This window comes from Bidens hawaiensis, unplaced genomic scaffold (genome assembly GCF_021521415.1).
Source record: "Bidens hawaiensis isolate Kalapana, Puna unplaced genomic scaffold, B.hawaiensis_p1.1 tig00019034_1, whole genome shotgun sequence".
In the NCBI taxonomy this organism is placed as follows: Eukaryota; Viridiplantae; Streptophyta; class Magnoliopsida; order Asterales; family Asteraceae; genus Bidens; species Bidens hawaiensis.
In genome coordinates this window covers 406,986-429,840 of record NW_027492890.1, presented here as the reverse complement: position 1 = coordinate 429,840, position 22,855 = coordinate 406,986, and the positions used below count along the sequence as shown (strand labels likewise).

At 33.7% G+C, this 22,855-nt stretch overlaps 2 protein-coding genes across 2 annotated transcripts; both read left to right on the top strand.

Annotated features, from left to right (window-relative positions):
- Nucleotides 1-234: 234 nt before the first annotated feature.
- LOC143557547 (B3 domain-containing protein Os06g0194400-like) lies at nucleotides 235-2,461 on the top strand. The gene is made up of 6 exons (XM_077046592.1): nucleotides 235-351; nucleotides 976-1,007; nucleotides 1,094-1,253; nucleotides 1,874-2,080; nucleotides 2,160-2,259; nucleotides 2,337-2,461. The coding sequence occupies exons 2-6, from the start codon at nucleotides 979-981 to the stop codon at nucleotides 2,459-2,461; spliced, it is 621 nt and encodes a 206-aa protein (XP_076902707.1). The 5' UTR covers nucleotides 235-351; nucleotides 976-978.
- Nucleotides 2,462-21,668: 19,207 nt separating this feature from the next.
- On the top strand, nucleotides 21,669-22,358 carry LOC143557546 (uncharacterized). The gene has a single exon (XM_077046591.1). The coding sequence runs from the start codon at nucleotides 21,669-21,671 to the stop codon at nucleotides 22,356-22,358; it is 690 nt and encodes a 229-aa protein (XP_076902706.1).
- Nucleotides 22,359-22,855: the final 497 nt, after the last annotated feature.

The following is a 22,855-nucleotide window of genomic DNA, read 5'->3' as shown; positions in this document are numbered from 1 at the left end:
CACTCATAATCATACCACATAATTTACAAATCTCCGTCACATATTTTTAGAAAGCGAGCCGGCTTAATTGTTTCAATTTGGTGTCCAAATCCTAAATCAACTGCCACATTACTGGATATCCCCACTTGACACCCCATATCTAACCTGTCTGTCTTTCCTGCTAAACAACAATAATCGCACACCAATTATCAATTTTAACAAGCAATCCTCCTTTCATATTCAAATGTTTGTTTTTCCTCTGCCTTTTTAAGGATTCTTTTCAACGTTCAGACGAACCAAAACATATTTTTACACAAAACTAGGAAGACCATTTATAAACATCCGTGGGAATCTAAATCTGAGGATAAACAGGTCACAACTCAGCTTCTATTTTACTTTAAAGTTTAAACTATATTAAACCATATGGCCCGCAACCGGTCCTAACCCAGCCCAGCCCAGCCCGTTTGAGATTTCTTGTTTACAAAGTTATAAACCCTTGTTTAGTTTCTATATATATCTTGTTACGTATTTGTAATCGTTATTTTTTGTCATCCATGGACGTATGTCAGTTTAGAGTTTAGACCAAATCACGTTAAATCGTTGTGTTTGTTTATTTGCTTTCGTCAGTTTAGACCAAACCACGTTAAATCATTGTGTTCATTTATTTGCTTTCATCTGTTTAGACCAAATCACGTTAAATCATTGTGTTCGTTTATTTGCTTTCGTCAGTTTAGATCAAAACACGTTAAATCGTGTGTGTGGTTCAATCCTAACATATGTGGCCATGCCCACTTTAGATTCATCATCCATTGATGTTTGTTTTGATCTATGATGCTTTCTTGTAGCTATGAATATGTGGTTTATGCTATAGAATCTTAATTATTTATAACCACTGTTTGGATCTTAAGTATGCTTACAACCTTGGATGAATTAGAATTTTATAGTTTATAATTTTACAATTTTTGAAGCCCTAATTTTGTTTATTTATTTTAACAGATTATGCCAAACAAGCCCCAGAAATCTTCAGGGTTAGTGACATCATCATATGTATGATTATTTGAGTACTTTCTCTATAAACCTTACTGACTTGAGTAATTTTGTCATGTTAATATAGCAAAGGTAAACGAACACGGGTGTGTGACATTTACAACGATCCCGAAGATCAGTATATGTGTTTGGAGAGAGCTGGAATACTATTGGAACGTTTAGATACCGCTTTACCTATGTTTGTCAAGTGTATGCTCCCGTCCAACGTTCTCTACAGTTTTTGGTTGGTAAGTGTGGAGTACTTAACTACAGATTAGATGCTAGAGTGGTGAAATGGCCCCGCTGGGTAACCGGTCAAAATGGGTTATCTTGTACAGGTTGACCCTAAATCGCCTATTGTGTAAAGAAATGGGTCAAAAGTTGTCACCTCTATAGATCTTAGAGGCGGTAGAATGGGCCAACTGGGTAACCGATCAAAATGGGCAATCTTGTATGTGCTGATCCTAAACATTAATTCAATCCATTTTTAACCCGTTTAACTTTTAGCTACTTCTTACTTACACGTTTGACCCATTGAAGATGTAATATTTCCCAAATTGCCTATTGTACTATTTAAAGGGTCAAAAGTTGGTATCTCTATGGATCCTAGAGGTGGTAAAACGGGCCAGTTAGGTAGCCGATCAAAATCGGTAATCTTGTATGGATTTGAAATGGGTCAGGTTGACCCTAAACAAGAATTTCATGTAGACTCGTTTAAGTTTTAGCTACCTATAATCATACCCCTTCAACCCGTTAAAGATATAATATTACCCAAATTGACTATTGTATAAATTAACGGGTCGAACCCGTTGTATACCCTCTACAATATTTCAATAAGTTCAATTTCTATGAGTTTTCATGATCACAGATTCTTCCAAAGAAATTTTGTATCATGCACTTACCAGAACATGATACAACAGTTACTCTGGTGGATGAGTTTGGAAAGGAGTTTGAGACAAAGTACTTGAAGGCGAGGTGCGGCTTAAGTGGCGGTTGGAGAGGATTTTCAATTGCTCAAAAGTTACTACAGGGTGATATTTTGTTGTTTCATTTGATTGGAAGCTGCAAGCTACAGGTGATTATGAGGGTGTTTGGATGTGTGATTTGGTTGTGATTATGTAATATTAATAATCAGTTGGTAATTATTTTTGTAGGTGCATATAGTAAGAAGATACGGTTTAGAAGCGGTAGAAGCAGCTGCTTGTTTAATGGAAATGCTCCCTCGGGTTAAAAGAACACGGCCGTTGACCTCGGGTAAATAACTATATAAACACTTCCGATTTCCTTAATGATTTTGCAACTAACTTTCATTATGATTAAATATTTTTTAGAGAAATCTAAGCGTGACAAAATAAAGAAAGGAAAGAGGACTAAGAGATGCCCTAAGAAGTGCATAGCGGGCCCATCTAATTGGCGTCTCGCCCAACTGGATACCAATGTTGTTGAAGGTATTTAGCGACTGGTTTTACTTTTACTTTTAAGCTATAGTGGTAGTTTTGACCTGTTTACTTATAACTGAGTCGACTTGGGATATGTTATGTATGAAATGGATTAAACAGAAATTTAGTTATAAGGTATATTGGTTTTATTAATCCCAACTATTGTATTTTGGTCGCTGTTGGTCCCAACTAATGAATTAGCTGCTGACGGTCCCAACTTTTAACGTATTTGTTCATAACGGTCCGCGACTAACAGAATCCTAACGCCATTAGTTTTAGGTCGCCGGAAAAAAACGTTTTTGGCAGGAAAACTCAATTTTTTTTCCCAAAAACTCAACATTTCCGTCACAAACATCTTGGTAACTTTGTATCGGACCTTTAGGAACCTTTTCTAGATTAACGCATAATAATTTTCATTTATGTGGTTTAGCGAAAGTTGCCACTTTTATATAAAAAAAAGTAGAGATCTTGCATTTGACACACTATAGTTGCCATTTCTTGTCATTTAAGTCCGTTTGACCAACACGGCCAATACTTATTTGTTAACTTGTACGTTATTGAACCAAAATGCCCTTGTTAACATATATATAACTAGTGTTTTACCCGGTGCGTTGCGTCCGGGCAGGTCGGTAAAACCCGGATAGTAGTAAAACTCAAGTATTGAAGTGGCACGTCGATACGAATTCGGTCAGTTTCAGTTACGAGCATTTTAAAACAAAAAAAGTTATAAAAATTGAGATGGACCAATGGGCTAGGTGGCATCGGTCGGTAAAATTCGAGTGCTAGTAAAACCAACTATTGTCGATTTAGGGTGTTGAGGCAGTGAGTCTACACAAATTCGGTCGGTTTCTGTCACATTTTTTACGATACCATAACTAAAAAAATCGGCATCCGGTCGGTTTTCGTTACGGTATCGGAACTAAAACAAAACGTGGTGAGTCTATGCAAATTCGGTCAGTTTTGATTATATTTGTGACAGTACCAAAACTAAAACAAAAAGGTCAGTAAAACCCGGTCGTTGGTAAAACCCGAACGTTGTCGGTCTCGGACGTTGCGACAGCGAGTCGACGTTAATAACCGTTTAGTTTTCAAATTAAAAAAAACTAAAAAAAAATAAAATGTTTCTTGATCTAATCATATGGCGCCACATGGACCAATCATGGTCATGCGGCGCCAAACTTCTCATTTGTAATATATAACTAGTTCCTCTACCCGGCGCGTTGCACCGGGGCAACTGACAAAACTCCAGCATTGAAACCCATGCGTTGGTAAAACCCGAGCGTTATGCTGATGAGTCGATGCGAGTATCGGTTACGTTCGTTAGGGTACAGAAATCGTTGGTAAAGTTTGAGCGTTAAAGCCCAAAAAATTTATTCGTCAAATTAACATATAAAAAGATTAATATATAAAAAAAACAAAATATTTAAAACGATATTTATTTGGTCGGCAAACCTGGGCGGTGTAAAATACAAGTGTTGTCGGTCTCGCCCATTGTGCAGTAATTCGACACGAATTCGGTCGGTGTTGATTATGCTCGTTAGGGTACTAGAGCTAAAAAATATAAATATGAAGGTGAACCAATGGCCAATTGGGGGGGAGGGGGAGGCGGAGGGCGTCAGACGATAAACTTGTGCGTTGTCAGTCACAAATGTTGAGGTGGCAAGTATGCTCGAATTTGGTCAGTTTTCGTCAACTTCGTTATGGTACCAGGACTAAAACAAAAAAAAATGAACATTTGATAGGTTTTCTTTACGCTTGTTATGGTAACTTAACTAAAAAACAATCCACCAAATTCGCTGACTAATACGGTGCCGCCAAGTGGTCCAATAGAGCACTTGGCGGCACCAAAGTTATAGTTTATCTATATTAGTAATAAAAAAGATATAGCCCATGTAATACACGGTGGTTAAAAAAAATAAAACACAAAAGTTAAATTTAATAATATACGTAATAGCACACCTTGCCGTCTCAAAAGCATATTAAAATATATTTATGTCTAAAAATATGTTTAATAAAACATATTTTTATCTTATGGATTCATAATAACATACCTTATGAAAGAATGATTTTTTTAATAGTTTAAATAAGTAGATTAAAATTAAATAGCTTATTAGATGTAAATTATAATTTTGGAAATTGTTGAGGTGGAATTCTATGTGGATGGCTTAATTAAAGACCATGTGGAATGTTGCTTTAATATAGTAGTTAGATTAATCATAATGTTAGAAAACGGTAAAATTAGCACGTGAGAAGCTGATCTGATCAAATGATGAGTACCTAGATAATGGACCATGCAAATAATCATGTTTTTTTCCGAGAAACTACTTACCCACAAAATTTGATCCGCCTGAGCCAACTATCATGGGTTTGCGATACGCAAGAGCATTTGGTGCTGATATATACGATTAGGTTAGATCGGCAAGAAGTCAAAGAAAAAGAGGTGAAGGAGATTTGATCGAAGAGAAGACACGAGGGGTCAGATAAATAGAGGTGAAGGAATAATGTAAATGAAAAGAATGTGTGAAATCTAAACACATATGGAGTATGCAGAAGAAAAGTGAAGCAAAAAACCGTCATAAGGGTGGTCGAAATGGTGTTCTCGAGCCCCACTTCCAGAAGAATTTTCATTGGTACCGAAATCCACGAGGTGGTGTTTCCACCCATCTTTCACGGTTCGAGCTTCCTGACTCTCTAACCCGTCGGGATGAATTTTTGCCTTTGTTCATGTATTATGTTGGTGAACCTGATTGAGATGTTTTCTTATCGGTATCGACCAACACATCATGATATTCCCGTTGCTATCGATAGGTACTGCCCCTATCTAGAAGCCCACCCCAACCACCCTAATTTGTGCTTGAGAATGTGTATAAGAGTATTCTCATCCTACCCTCTATTCATAAACCAAAAATTACACTAAAACTCACTACATTTTCTCTCTCCATTTCAATTAAATAATACTTTTTATACCTTTTATCATTACCTTTTCTTTTTCCTTCACTCACAACCACTTTCAAAATATATTAAAAAATTATAGGGGGTGAACAGTAACTTTTCAAATATACAGAAAAATCACTACTTTCTCTAAATTATAAAAACTCTTCACTCACAACACCCTAAATCGCTCACTAAATTATAAAAACACCCCTCACATAAAAAGAGGGGTGGGATGAAAATGCTCTAACCTCTATATTGATTCTCCCTAAATTGTACCTACTTGAGGTGTCTAAAATACCCTAATTAACCCGACCAAACCCAACTAGGCTAATTATGGCTGGGTTAAATAAGGTCGAAAAGTCTTGATAGGTTAGTAGAGTAAACCCGACAAACCCAAATTATAATTAGGGTTAGGTTAATTTGAGGTTTATTTTTGTAAAGAATATGAGCTTCGGGTTAACTCGAATAACCTGAAACACAACATATTATTGTCTATGAAAATCAGAGTTTAAGATGAAGAAATTGGTTTTTATTATGTTGTCTTTACAAAAGAAAAAGACACCATTATATATAGGTGTTTTTACAATTAAAAAGTAAGGAAATAATTAAACTATAAGCTGTAATCGTTCTTTAATTGTGGTAAATATTAGCCAGGATATGACGATGAAAACTGATCCCATGATTGGCTCCATTGTCTTTGACGTTTCTTTCTAACACCCTCCCTCAACTTGAGTGGTGGGATCTCCGATACTCAACTTGGCTAGACATTCATTGAATATTCTTCCGTTGACAGCTTTTTTTAGGATGTCTGATAGTTGGTTTTTGATTGCACATATGTCACACCTGGTCAGGAGGGAAACGCGGGATGCGATGGTCATGGTTCTCGTAGCATTTGTTCGTGCAAAAGCACTCCAAGAGATACATGTGACGCCAAAATAGTTCCCTGAAAAATATATTTAAAAACGTCAACATAAACTTGGTGAGTTCACAGTTTATTGACATGATGTCAATGATATATATCTAAAAGCCTAAATAGTAAATAAGCGTAGTAGTTCCTTTTGAAAGCAATTATACGTATATGTGTTTTATAATGTTTCATAGCTATCCTTAACAAGACAACAACTATATATTTGGTTCGAAATATTTTATAGTTTTAACTATAATATATGTAAAGTATTCAAAATGTTCAACCGTTTTCCTTGAAAACATTGATAATGTATATATTCATAATATTCGACTGTTTTCCTCCGATAACATTGATAATATATAACTGTATATATTCATAATATTCGATCGTTTTTCTCCGAAAGCATTGTTAATATTTATATAAGCACATGATAACCAAAACAAGCAAAAAATATATACATTCGTAAACCTGCAGGGAATACGAATACTATGTAACTCCATGAGACCATAACCAAATCTTGACATGAGATCCTTGCTCCACTTCCCGCTAGGCGGGCTACAATTTGGACAACATTGTTGTCATTTGATACTCCAGGTCGATGGTTAGTGCGACTAACCATGATAGGGGGTGCCAAACCCAATAGTACTATTTGACATTTCCACAGTTAAATCCATAGCTAATGGTTATACTTAGATAGGGGACTTTTCGAGCTCTTGAACCAAACACTTAATGGACACATAAAATAGAGCCTTGTTTTCATATTATCATATAAAATAGTTTTTAGTATGTTTTCCCCCAAAAGAATTATAAAACAGTGAAAATGAGGCCATGAGACTCACCTCGTGAGATGTGATCAATGAGCGTCAGACAATGCAAAGTCCCGATGAACTACCATGTATTTATGGCCTAGAATGTAATAGATTACTTTAATATCGCACGGACATTATTATTAAACAAATTGATTTATCATGTTACAATTAGTTGGTGATTTTCTTTTAGTTTCTATGGAAATAATCAAATATATATTCTCAACATATATTTTCAAATCGTCATTTGTTTGAGTATAAGAATATATAAACTTTATATTTTTTCGTAACCCCTATTTAAATAAATATATGAACATATATATTTATAAAATAAATGTGCCGGTTTTTCTTAAAGCTTTTGTAACAAAAATAAAAGTTTTCATTTATCCAACACGTTAATTTATCCAATAAAGCTCTTTTACGCCACAAAATAATCCATATTTTGTATAAAGTATATCTAAACACCTTTTATTAATCATTTTTAAAACAAACCTTCTATGAAATTAGTTGTGACACCCCGTCAAACAGTGTTATTACCCATACGACATTAAATAATAATTAAATAAAAAGTATTCACGGTAAGATTAATTATAAGCAATATAGTTATCATGTGCGTCTAAAAGTCCGCATAATATGTATTGTATTGGTGATCGTTGGAGGATTACCGAGTCACACATTAGTCTGTACAACACACACAAACGTTGGTGATAAAATATTTCGAATACGTAAAACGAATCACTAGTCCATAAGGCACAAACTATAAATATACTTAATCTTTATAGAAAATAAAAGCACGTCTCGTATCGAAAAGTATACGATAATATTTATACGCATTAGACAAACAAATATATACATATGAATATGTGTATTATATAATAAGTATACGTCAGTTCATTACATTTATAAAAACTAATAGTTAAACAAAGGCTTGCAAATATAAATATGTATAAAGGCATTATAAATTGAACTAAAAAAAAGATAAAATAATAGTAATAATAATAATAAGATAAGATAAAAAAAAACCCGACAAATATATGCATATATGTGCACACACTTGTATACGCGATTGGATCATGAACCCAACGAACACCCGACACCGTGTCGCCTTTGTATGTAACTGCCGCTACCAGCATAAATGGTCTATCCGAACCATCCTCCATCACATTGTTTTAGTGTGGTTGAGTGAAGAATTAAACAAAAGAAAAGATAATTCTTAGCATGTCATGACCTTATCATTCCTTTTATATACCAACCCCACCAACTAAACTCATATACCATGTACATCATCATTGTTTTTTTTATTTGGGTATGACATTATATTCATCAACTTAAAAAATGGAGAAACCATTAAAATATCTTCATTTCAACAAAATTAAACCTACACCTTGTTAAAACATGTGAATACATAAACGTTAAAATGTCTAGTTAAAATTCATGCCATATAGTCAAAGATATATAATATGACCACACCATCATGAAATTCAATATTAACATTCATCATATCCATCAAATTACCTACTTTACTCATTTACACTATGTTAGCAGTAGAAACACACACCATCACTTTTGTTTTATTTTAACCAAAATTTCACTCAACCTCCATCTTGTATTTGGATTATTTTATTACTACTCCCATGACCATATCTAGATATAAAATAATGACTTTGATCATTGAAGCATATTATCACAACTCAAATAAACACACACTGACACTCTCGGCCAATTTCCTTACACTCTCTCTAACTGGAACAAATACAAAACATCACCATCCATTATCTTCTAAGTTTACTACAATTTCAAGCATGGGTTAGGAATCTTCGGTAAAAGGATTCGAGCTCAAGTTTCTTTTATCTTCTATCTAATATCGATCCTCTAAAGCATTGTGAGTATCTGACACTTCTTATTTTGTAACATATTCATGGCTAGGATCACCCAAAAAGTTAACAACTATCTAAAACTACCACGATATATAAACTTGTTTTCATAAAATGTAACATCCGTATTTGGGAATTAATAAATAACGGAAAGTTTTATTATTATCGGTGTGTCGTTAGTTTGGTTGTGTGCGTGTTTGTATTTGGATAAGATTGGAATGGAGGTGGATGGTGGGACCCATTGCTCCCTATATAAGGCCATTCCCCATCATTTCACCATTTCTTTACACAACACACACACTAGAAAACACACACTTTCTCTTTAGCAATTCGGATTCGGATCCAAGCGAAAGGAAGAAAGAATCTTGGGTGTAAACACCATAAAACAACAAGAAACACCACCAAGCTCCACGGATCTGTCCAGATCCGAGCCCGAGACCAACAAAAGGTGAGTTTTGGTTTTAAAGCTTAAGTTTTAGGTCGGATTCGACATGCAAACCGATAGAAGGATAGATCGGGTATATGATGGAAGAAAAACATGAACTTGATAAGTTATAACCCCACGAGAATGTTATATGGTAAAAATGTGATGTTCGGGCCTTATAACAAAGTTGGTACAACCCAAAACCCTTAAAAAAAGTAAAATCGGGTCCTAAGGAAGATTCACGAAATAAAATGGCCATTAAATGGTAAAAACGAAGAAAAAGAAGAATTTCGCATCGCATAAGCCATGCGAAGCGAAAAAGGCTATTTCGCATCGCATGACCATGCAAAGCGAAAAAGGTAATTTCGCATCGCACAGTCATGCGAAGCGAAACAGTTCCATGCGAAGCAAAAAAGCATGCGAAGCGAAAAAGTCATGCGAAGCGAAATTCTTCCATGCGAAATTTTATAAAATTCATTTTCTGATGCATTTTTGTTAAAGGACTGTTAATGAAAATAAAATTTTTCCGAGCTGACCTGGCAGCTCAACCCCAGCCAGGGGCTCTGCCCCTCGGACCTTGCTACGGGCTGCCGCCCCTAGACCCCGCTACTAGGGGCGCTGCCCCTGGACCCCCGTTAGTTGAGGGTTCGTAAACTTAAATGTAGGAAGTAGTGGTAATAGATAATTGACACGTTTAATGTATTGTACAGTTAGCCGTACACAACTAAAGAAGGGCATTACCATTAACGGCGAGAGAAACCGACTCCAGGTGAGTTTCTAGCCCCATTTCTGTGTTATGTTTTGGGGCTGTGTGCATACTCAATGTTATTAGTTAATACACTTACCTCAAGTGGTAAGTGTATGATGTATGAATGTTTATAAATATACCTAATTAGTGTAGAAAGAGTTAAACGTATGTATGAAGAGGTATATGAGAACAGAGCTAATGAAAGAAAAGTATGTACGATATGTGTAGTGTATGAATGGTATGTATGATATGTAGAGCTGAAGAATAAAGGGTTGCCTATCCTAAAAATATAGGCGAAGAATTAAGGGTTGCCTACCTTAAAAATATAGGCGAAGAATAAAGGGTTGCCTACCCTAATAATATAGGCGAAGAATTAAGGGTTTCCTACCTTAATAATATAAGCGAAGAATGAAGGCTTGCATACCCTAATAATATATATGCGAAGGTTATAGAGCGAAAGGCTCTTTAAAAACGTAGGAAGGTTATGTATGTATAAAATAATGAAGGTAAGTAAAAGTAGGAATGTATGGAAGTAAGAATGTAAAGAATGAGAATGAAATATATGTACCTGCTTAACTAGAACTCACTCAGCGTAGCTGACTTTTAGTATGCACGCAGGCAAATAGGTTGAGGTCGCTGGCTTGAGGAGGAACACATGGCATGAGCTAAAGAGACGGGTATCTATGAAGAAGTGTCATGATTGTTTTATGTTATGTCTATGAATGGATAATTTGTATGTTAAGACAAGATTCGATGTTTTGTAATGTAATGCATGAAGTTTTTAATTATTCCGCGAAAGTTTTAATTAACTCTGATTTTAGAACTGTGTTTATGTGTAAATCCAACCCCAATGTAGGGTTTCCGGGATTGGGGCCTTACATAAAATCTATGAATATGTATAAAAGTTTCTCTTAACACATTAAATTTATATGAAAGCACCTTTAGTTAAAAATTAAAATAATGATTATGAATCCATATGTAATTGGAAATTTTTAAGTTATTAAAATTACGCATCAACGTATGTCTTTGAGAAATATATAATACATGAAATTGTCTTTTTATGAAAATTTAACAAATGAAAACGGTATTTCAAAAAAAATACAAAATATGGTTACACTTTGAGTCATGTGCGTTAAGTGAGTCCCTAGAATTAAAATATATAATACATATACTTTAATGTTAAAAAAAACACGTTCGAATATGAAAACCCGACATTGTATTATGACACAAAGACGATATTCTAATATTTATATAGGTTTATATAATAAAGAATCTCAAACATATCACCGACGGGTCGCCAAGTCGCATTAATTTGACACGCTGTTGAAACGCGTTTAACTAGTTGGGTGAAACGCAGTCATGAAACACTTAAGAGTCGGAAATGAAACTTTAGACGTAAATTGTTCTTGCACATTATAGGACACTTGTAGGAGAGACTTGGGTTTATATATTATCTAGCGCATGTTCGAGAATAAGGTGAGTTTCACGGCCCCTTTTTAATTAAATTGTTTTGAAACTTTGGGGGAGAATGCATGGAGAAACACATGTTCGGAAACGAGTAGAAACGCGGTCTCATTTTATTACATGGTTGAATCAATAATGCGATCAAAGTCCCCTAGAATCTGTGATCATTAACTATTGTAGACGTGGTCGATATGAATAGTACTATTTGGGAGTAACACGTCCCACCCGTGGTTAGTCGCACTAACTTAGATTGGAGGTCTAGCGGGTGATATTTGTCCATAGTTGTCTTTGATGTTTTTCTCATTAGAACATCAGGAGGGGCGATCATAGAAATGCTGTTAAGTCTTGATCATAGAGCTCATGGTAACTATCTGAGGAACTGTCTACATAAGACAATGTCGGTCGACTCGTTGTCCAAGGACCATATATTTATAGATGTCATATAAACCTGTGAAACTCACCAACAATTTTGTTGATGTTTTTATGCATGCATTCTCAGGTAATTGAAGCAGTGGAAACATATATAGAGTCATCGCACTAAGATGCATTTTGGGAGTTTTCATTATAGCCTATAGGATGTAGGCCCATATTTTAAAAACTCTATATTTGTGAAACTCATCGTTATCTAAGACTTATGGTATGTAAAATATTTTGAAACAACCGCGATGTAATCTTTTGGGACAAGATTTGCGATGTATATTATAACTTTTATTAAAACAAACCATTAGAGTTTGTTCGATGTAAACAGTGACTACGATCCATGACGTCATCACGCCCCCGCGTTTCCGGGGTGTGACATTAGTTATCCCTGTATATATATTTATACGCACTAGTAAGTCGCCTTTATACCAATATAAAGTATACTTATAATACCGAACTTTATATGACAATAACTTGTATTTTGCTTATTTAGCCATAAATTAGTCCACCAACAAAACATATAGGCCAATAATCCACAATTTAGAACAATACTCATATCAATAACTCTATAAGTATGTTTAGTGCATAGTTTATGTTTTTGCATTATCTTCTCGAATCTTGACATTTCAAGTAAACTCTCATAAGTTAAGTATGTTTACCAAGTTTATATCCTCATTAATATATTCCTTGTTTCTTGATACTTCATTATTGTGTATTAGGTTATATTTGATTTGGGTGAACATCATTACTACATAAATTGCATGTAATGATGTAGATGATATATATACAAAGATAAAGTTTGCTCACTATTAAAGTAACTGCTATGATGAATTAATTAAGAGAGAAGATCTTGAACTCCGAGCACTTCCATCAACACTAAGCACTTGAATACAACTTCTTGCACTTGAATCCTTGAAGATTGTGGAGTATATAGTGGCTTAGATGTAATCAAGATGGAAGGGGTCCGGTTTGAGGCACTTTTGAGGGAGCAAACATGATCCAAATGCCTAAGAATTTTGGATATGTTTTACTTAAATGAGTTATGAGAACATAGGAAAAAGAATCAGTTGATTTGGAGTTCGCTTGATACCTAAACATAGGTTGTGAGTCAAAGATAGCACAACAGCTACGGATTCTGAGCATTCCAGCCATGAAGCTGATTTGATGGTCGAAAACTTAACCAAATTGAGTGAGACCCGTTGGGAATTTTATCTAACACATAGAGGTTTAATATCCAAGTGGAAAATCGGGATTTGAAGGTGTGTGAGAGAGATATGGCCGCCTTACTCCAGCTGAAATGTTTAGGCAGAAGTTGAGTAGCATAGTGAGATGTGTGTTTGCTTTGGTTGAGAGAGAGGCTGAGTGAGAGAGTGCCATGTGTTGTGTTTATTTTGTGGTTGGTGTTTGTTTATAAGAGACAAGGGGAGTATGGTTTTGGAATAAAATAATCAAGTATGGAAAGTCTAGCAATTGTAGAAGTAAAAGGCAATGATTGTTGGGATGGTGAATATGGTTCGGCTGATCATGGGACAAGAAAAGGAAGTAAGTATCGTATTTGATAATAGAGTTGGTGATAGTAAGTGGATGGAGATCTTGTGTTGACCAAGGATAGATATGGTTAGATATTTAGGTCATTTGGATCAACTAGATTTTTAGAAATGAGCTAGACGATTTAGTTGATGTTTCATGGAGGTTAAATGTTAAACACATGCTAACTATCTCCATGCATATATATTTCATGTATTTAAGCATAATATAAGTTTATACGTTCATATGCTTGTTAATCAATATTTGTTTGTGAAATAAATAATAATAATGTTCGAAATCATTTTGTGTTCGATGTTCAAATACTTTACATAAATAAATTAATTATAAAATAATGTTGTATGACATATACTTTCAAACCTTCTAGGTTCGTTTATTTATTATTCAAGTCGTGTAAATAGTTTATTACCTATGTTCATTATCGGCGGACAAAGTCCGTTGTTTGAAGTCATTTAAATAAAAATATATTACTAAAATGTAATGTATCATGCATGCGCGGGCTTATGCATGCCGGAAACGCTGAGATTAAAATTATGAGATTTAATCATATAGGATTTAACGTAAAGAAATTAGGTTTAATATCATTTTAGCAGGGTGTCACAACATATGGAAGCTATATTATACCCGCTTCTAGTTTTTCTTTGATGATGCTTCTATCAACCTCCACATGTTTTGTTCTATCGTGTTACACTAGATTTTCTGAGATTTCAATTGCTTCTTTGTTATCATAAATGATTCTACTAGCTTTGATTGGAAAAAAACCAATCTCTCTTAAAAGTTTTCTTATACATAATACTTTTGTGATCAAGCCTCGTGTTATTCCTTCAAATTTTGCTTCTGCACTACATAGTGCAACTACCTTTTGCTTCTTGCTTCTTCATGTAACTAAATTTCCACCAACAATAATAAGGCAACCTAAAGCTGACCTTCTGTCACCTTTATCTCCTACCCAACCAGCATCCGTATATTCTTGGATATCAAGATGTCGTCGATTGTAACATTCCTTAATTTTCAAATTCTGTTTTTGAATCCCGACATGTTTTTATATTTAATGAAATTGGTATTTTATTTATTGTGCGTTGCCTTTGCAATCCCGTGATCATTACTATACAATTTTATTGATAAATCCATAATCATGGTTATTTATTCATGAAATTTTTTCATGCAAATCACTAGAATTATTCTTAGATTATTATTATGATTATTATTATTATTATTTTCCATGCAAATCACTAGAATTATTCTTAGACTATTATTATTATTATTATTATTATTATTATTACGACCATCTTTTCATATGTTGTATTTAACTAATAAAAAAACTAATCAATATTTTAACTAAATAAAATTTATTGAAAGAGTTAAACACTTTGAAAACCTCTTAATCATTTTAATTTTTGTTTTAATTATATTAAGCATGATTAAATTACATAAATTCTATAAACATAACAACTCTACAATTTTACTATAAAAAGAGGACTAATCCTCCATCATTTTCACACCTCAATATATTCTATTTCTTAAGCTTGATAACACTAACAAGTAAGTTTTACGATTTCATGCATTTTATAGCTTTTGTTTTGATTTTACCATGAATGCTCATACTTGTTCATAAGTTGTTCTTCATGATCATGGATATCCAAGATAAACACTTTGATTTTCTAAATATTGGATCGAACCTAGTTATTTTGTAAGAACAAACATAAAATATTTAGCTAAATCTCATGATCCGTTGATTACCATAAACTTATGAAATTTCTTTTAAGTAAGATGATTTATAAAAAAAATTATTTTATTTAAATAGGTCTTGATATCTCTCTCTAAATAATTAATTGTGTAGATTAATTATTCTTTATTTTTGTTCAACATAAACAACTAATATGTATACTTTCTTTAAAATAATTCATGTAAAAACATTTGAGTTAATTAATTAGTAAATTCAAGAGTCAAGACGCTGATTGAAGCAGCGCCATCATCTCAGCAGATGCTAGCTTCTGTGGGGCTAAGATTGTTGAAACACATGATTATAATATGTTGTTACCTGGACTAGGAAATTGATTTCCATTGATAATATGTTTCAAGTATTATGATATTCTTTGTAAATTCTAACATACTCTTACTTTTAACATAATATACATTAGCTCAACAAATCAATGAGTAAGTAGATCCTATAAATAGAAAATGTTAGTTACTTTTTGTCTCGTTTTAAGTCCGTTAGTATGAGATTCGCCTACTTTTCTGCTATTTTTTGAAATTTGAGTATGTTTGGAACTCTGAAATTTAATCTTTCGGGTGAGGTATGATTTTTTGCTTTTATGTAATTATAGGTTAAATGATGAATTTTGTTGGCCGTGGATATGTTTAATATTGTTAAGAGTGTATAATGTGATTTAGTTCAAGGAATTATAATTTATGCATTTGAAGCATATTGGTGCCATGTCAGTAATTTTGGTGTAGATGCTTGATAGTGAAAGCTTTTCTTTCCTGTAACTACTAGATTTTAACATTAAATCCTATACTGAAATGGAATTGTTGATATTTTGTGTAGGGTTCTTATGTAACACGCCATTCAAAAACCTACATGCCCCGGGGAATTTGATGTTACATAGCTTTTTAATTTCCATGGTAATGACAATTAATGATTATTTGCATGGAATAAGGTTTCTATATGAACTTACAGGTATTGTATTTTGTTACTTAACCTCTCAAATTGGAATATACTGTGAATGAAGGGGGAAAAAAGGTTTATGAAGCATGTAGTAACAACTTCATTAATTCATTATGATTCCGTAAAGATGTTTATAATGTTTAGACTAATTTGTTGAATTTGTTAAACTGTTGATATCGTGTGGGTGGTCCCGCATCGCTACTGAGCCTCTGTAAGAACTTAGTCTCCCAAAGTGGAGAAGATTGACTCGCTGTTTACAAATGTTTCAAACACTGATCAGATGATAGCATAATGAGGTACGTGATTCATACTGCATTTGTTTGAATTTTATAAATTATAAAAAATAATCTTTTGGTAGGGAGCTGCTGCTCAAATTCTATGTAAGTCCTGGTAAATGAAAGCCCGGCCCGATAATCATTTTTAGGTAAATTCTGATTTTCTAATTTGATATCGTCTTTCCTCATGATTATTATAGGGAACATTGAGATTTGAATATTTTGTTTGAATTTTTAGGGATGGTGTGCCTAAATCCAAGTTTAAATACGTTTTGGACATTGTGCTTGATAAGATCATCAAGGTTCAGTTTATGTTTTAACAACATTGACTTGTTTTTATTAAGATGATATTTTGGTCTTCCTTTTGTTTTAGGCTTGCAAGTAAGGGTGTTAACCGGGTCAACCTGATCGGGTTCTGGGTTAACGAGTTTTTCTTTGAAAACAAAACTAATCCGCAACCCGACCCAATTCAGGTTCGGGTTAGTCGGGTTACTCTATATTTTGAGGTTAACTAACAAATAAGCAACGAAACAAGTTACAACATCGACATGTTGGATAACTATAACCTAATATTTGTCACACGCCAATATTATCAAAAACCAAAGCCATTGTAGCCTTACAAAAAAGTGTAATACTTTAAATGGTTTTTTTTTATCAAGAACTTCTCATGTGATTACAAGTAGCTATAAACGGACTTTTAAAATAGACACCTTATATAAATATCACATCAATATTGCTTAGAATCACATATTGATACTAATATTGTATTAAACAATAATATGAACCCTTTTAAAATGGAATTTGATTCTTATGTACATGTGAATTGTGTTCTTCAAAAATACGCGGAGGAACCTAGGGGTCATTAAACCAACTTGTAAGACCCCGAATCCCGGGAATCCTACAGTTGGTAATCACATCCACAATTTCATAAAAATTTAAAACCAAACGATTCGTTTTTATTTAAAACCGGTTCAGAGTAAATAACAGCGGAAAAAGTTTAAGTATCAAAAATCTCAAACACGGGTACAGGTGTCCAAAATCAAATGTAAATAAAATATATGTTTTATTTGAATCCCTCGACCAGAAATGCCTTCAACCTCCCGAGTAGCATCCAGCACGTCCAAGCGGTAGCATCCACTTCTTAACCTGAAAGTCAATCTAACATACACACAAAGTCAGCTTGAGCTGAGTGAGTTCAAGTTTTCGTAAACGACATTCATTAAAATTTTAAATTCCATGAGTATGGAATGTAGTGGAAAATCATGAAACCATAAAATCATAAATAGCTTTTCTTAACCAAATCATAAGTGAATAAAACATTAAATATCTTTTCTTAACCAAATCATAAGTGAATAAACCATTAAATTGAGGTTACGGGTCATCACAGTACCCTGATTTATGTAAGTAATTTTATAAAATAAATTTTGAGTAAATGATTTGGCCTACTTCCAACAAATTCAACCTATTTGTCACGTTGATTCAGGCATCCAATTGACAATTAGTGTGTCTACCAATCATCCAAACAGGAATATAAGGACATTTCGTATAACGTAAGTCATGCCAAAGAAAGCCGTAAACACTACTAACTGACTAATAATTACTTTTCCCCAACATTTTTCGCTCCCCCGGGTGGCTCAATACTAGTTTCTAATATACGATGGGCAAATACCATAAAAACAACATACTTTCTGTTTTTCCTTACAAAAGTCCATTCATAATTTTTGCATGTTAAAGTTTCTCTACATGTTAAATCTAAACAAAAAAGTGACATAACTTATAAAAACATATACCTTTTTTTTTATGTGACATGTATGTAATGCATATTAGATAAAAAGTAAAAAGCTAACCGAACCGTTACTAATGATTTTGTTTCGGTTTAGGTTTACCGAGCCGTTATATAAAATTGCATTCATTTGAACGGTGTGTGGCATATTAAAGTTCCTATAAAATTTTGTTTCAAATGTGTATTATGGATATAACTTCAATTCAATGTTGTATTTAAAATGGTTTTTAGAAATTTAAGAATGTAAAATTTTGTTTGTCACTAATTATGTTTTATGAATTTGTAAGATATATTATTATGTATATTAACATAATAACAACATTATATTAAATTCAACTTTTTTGTTAATTTTTTTTACCGCTAGCATATTACAAGGTTCTAACATAGTATAATAATAAAGAACTTAATTAAATCACCACACGGTTGTAACCGAATACCGATCGCCGACTGTAAATTGATTATCCGGGCTCCGGTATACGATTGATCTAGATTGATCTAGAAGTTTGTAACTTTGTTTACGTCAGCGTTTTGCAATTTAAATGTATGTTGAAGCCATTTTTTTCTTGTATGGTACTAAAAGTTACACGTATTACATTACAAGAACTTTCACATGTTTTCGATCAAACTGCATTTAATGCTATGTCCCCTCCACTCCTACTGTAGGATGCATATTATTTGATTTTGGCCGTCTCCACTTTGGTGGGATGGTAAAGGCTTAGGCCTTTGGGTGAGAGGTCCAGGGTTTGATCCCTGGCAATGACGGTTTATTGTAAATAGTAGGAGGCAAGCTTAAACATTCAAAAAAATATATATATATATATTATTTGATTTTGTCGCAAAAGAAAAAAGAAAAATATTTTGTCAACGTTGATCATGTAGGAAGTAGGGTGGCCGGTATACGTGGAAATAACAGAAAATGAGGAAAATTGTGGTGTAAATTTGATCTTGAATGACTTGGAATAATACGTAGCTATTGGTTATCCAGACACTTTTTTGTTATTCAATTATCCATTTTACACAGCCTTTCGTTCCCAGTTAATTAGAATTTGAAGTGTAACTTACAAAACTCAACTAGAATAAAAGTTCTCTCTCATTCCTCATTAAATTGTGTAAATTAAAAGCTTGTCTTATTACTCTAAGGTCTTGTTCGTTTCAAGGATTTAGAAAGAATTCTAAGGAATGAGATTTTAAATCCCATGAATTGATATGTTCGTTTCATTAAATGAAAGTATAGAAATGGAAACTAAATCCCATTAAATCCCACATTTCATGGGATTTTAAAATCCCACATATTTTATAAGGATTGTTATGGAAAGTAAAAACCCATAAAAAAAAATTCAAAAAAATTAGTAAAAAAATCATAACTCAAAATATAAATCAAAAACGAAAAATGTGAAAAAACTAAAACGTTTCCGCCGTTTCCCTCGTTCTTCAAAAAAAAAAAAAACCAAGAATGAAGAAGATTTCAATTCCAATTCCAATACATATTAACTAACCAAACACATGATAGGGATTCTTAAACATTCCATTCCATTTCAATTCCAATTCCAAATCCAATTCCAATTCCAATTCCTTTAAAAAAAGTCCGTGAAATGAACGCGTCCTAATTGAATTGAAAAAAAAAATCAAGTTATTGTTACCATATTAGAATTTTAAATAAAGCTTTGATCATCTTTCTTTGTATTCATTCGTGAAATTTAAAATAAGGTTTTGTAATTCAAAAGGGGGTTGGCTGCGTAGCATGTTGCCTATTTATATTTCTTATGTAATGATGATGTTTTTAAAGCGATGATTTACAACCGCTGAATGAACAAAATAGCGGGATCACACCGGTACACTTCGATCTACAATGAAATATTGAGTTGTTTTTATTAAAGAAATAGTTACTAAAACGAAAAATTCTAGTTAACTAAATTAGAGAAGATGAGAGAATAAGGCAAACAAGGGACCTTTCTCCGATATGGATCGGTCTCCTATTCCAAAATTTTGTGGAATCTTATTGGCTTATCATGTTGATTAGTATCTATGTTTTAATCTACAAACTCCTCAACAGAGAATTTGGTATGTAGAGTTAGATTGAAATGTATGTCAATGGACCGTATTAAGATTTCGAGACCATGATCAATTCCACTAAACTCGCTAATACCATATTAGCTCAAATAGCATACACAATGTCAATTTTTTGTATTTAATATGCCGAGGCACGCTTCAAATGGATTACACTTACATATCGATTTGGCATATTTGAAAGATAGAAGCTTGGCGTACGTCCCTATCGTAATTTGTCTTCATCGAGATGAATAAAAAGTTTGCCAGGAATATTATTCAAAATCTTACTCTTAAATTAGCATAAATATTCCGTAAGCAAAGAGTTCCCACAAAAGTGACTATATATGAACTTTGGTTTCTTGTCCATAGTCAGTTACTTTGAGTTTTAATTTTTACTAGAGAAGGGGGGGAGGATTGAGATGGTTTGGGCGTGTGAATTAAAGACAAATGACGAGTCTAATGAAAACTGTGGAAACCCTCATAGTTGAGAGGCAGAGAAAGACAAACCAAATCTGACATGAGCTGAACAACTTATACATGAATTACTACATTTGCATCGGCTTGAGAACGTAATCAAAGATAGAAGTTCTTGGAGGTGTTATTTTAAGGTTTATGGATTTTTAGGAGAGTGTATAAAGCATGTTTTAGATATGTCATGGACCCCTCTACTATTATTTTTTATTTATTTGCTTTAGTCTTATCTTAGTCTTGCCTTACAATGTCTTGACTTGGAGAGGAGGGATTTATTTCTTGTTCCATCTTGATATAGAGAGGGTGTTGATGCTTTGGTTGTTGTCTCTTTACTTCTTTATTTGTTATTATTCTATTTTACAAACCTTTATATGGTAGACGAAAAATTGACCATATCATTTTTTACTAATGCTGTTTTGGTTGTTTTGAGCCTTTTGAGGTATGCAGCCGTATTTTATATCACTTGATTTGCTATACTATGCGTCTCATCAAAAGGTCTCAAGGACTTAGTTTTTCCATCCTTATGAATTGTGATAGAGGTAAGGTTTATTCTCGTACTACCCATCCACACCCTACTAATAACACCATACTATAAATAAAAACAAAAAAGCACTATTTTTAATTTTTATGTAACAATTATTTACAAAATAAAAAAAATAATACAAAAAGAAAGCAAACAATTCAATGTGAAATTAAAGAAGCATCTTTTGATACTTCTCCATTTACACCCTTTATATTTCTTCTTTTCCAATCAATCCTATTAATATTCTCCATATATATATATATATATACACACACACATTCATTCTCCCAAAAACACACGACACACCAAACTATACGTACTGTCTCATTAGATATGACCAACAATCTTCATGATGATCAAGAAGCACTTGAAACACTTTCCCTTACAGATTTCCCACTAGCACTAGATCCTGATGCTTCCACCTTAAATGATAACGGGAATACATCATCGTCGTCATTGTCATCATCATCATTGTCATCATCAGATTCCAATGACTTGTTTGAGTTTTTCCGGGGAGAATTGAGTGAGAAAATGATGTCTCATGCAGAAGACATAATATTCTGCGGCAAACTTTTAGCACCCATCAACCAACAAAGTGAAAAACATCATCTGTGGTCTAGATCTGAATCAAGGTCGGACGTCAAAACCACCACTGTGGGCCCACTCGTTAAAACCAGCCGGTCATTGGTTTATAAAAAGTTGAAAAGGAGCTCAAGCATGAGCTCGGATATTAGCCGCGATGGTTCTGGGAAGAAGTCATCTTCTTCTTTAAGGCGACATGCTGTTTCGTATGGGTTGATGCATGTGCGACCGCAAGAGATGAATATTCGGGACTTGAAGAGCCGACAGCTTCGAATGAATAAGGTAACGACATCTATTGCTTCATCAGAATCAGTTGATGATCCTCCGGTTAGCCGGAGTGTTCGTCACCGGAAAATTTCATGGAAAGTACTTGAGTTACTGAGTTGCAAATCTAGTAGCGCTGCCGTAATGACGCCGTTAGGTTACATGGCTAAAGTTTAAGGAAATGGCACTTTAAGACTATGTGTTGTGAGGCTTTGTAGGTGGACTTTAATTGGGGGCTTCAGTCACGTCACTCGCGAACACCATAACATCTTCTAGCGATAAGGGGCTTCATCCGCTAGGGAAAGGCTTGGTTATTTATGGCTTCCGAACATGGCTTTACCTACAACATGATCAAATGAGCGAGCAGGGGCTTTATCCGAAACCTGCATCCCGTCAACACGAAGTGACATAATATTAAAGGATGAATCCGGAGCCAACGAAACCCCACAACACATAATCTAGTCTTGTCCTCCTTTAACATTAAACTTTGATTGAGTATGTAACAATATATAATTACAAGTAATATTATTTTTATTATTTCAATTATATTTGTTTATTAGTTAACACCTAACACAATGTCTACAGTTATGATAATATTTAGCTAATGTTTGCCACAACAATGTCTACAGTTATGATAAGTAAAATTTTCATTTAGGTGGTTTAACAAAAGTTGT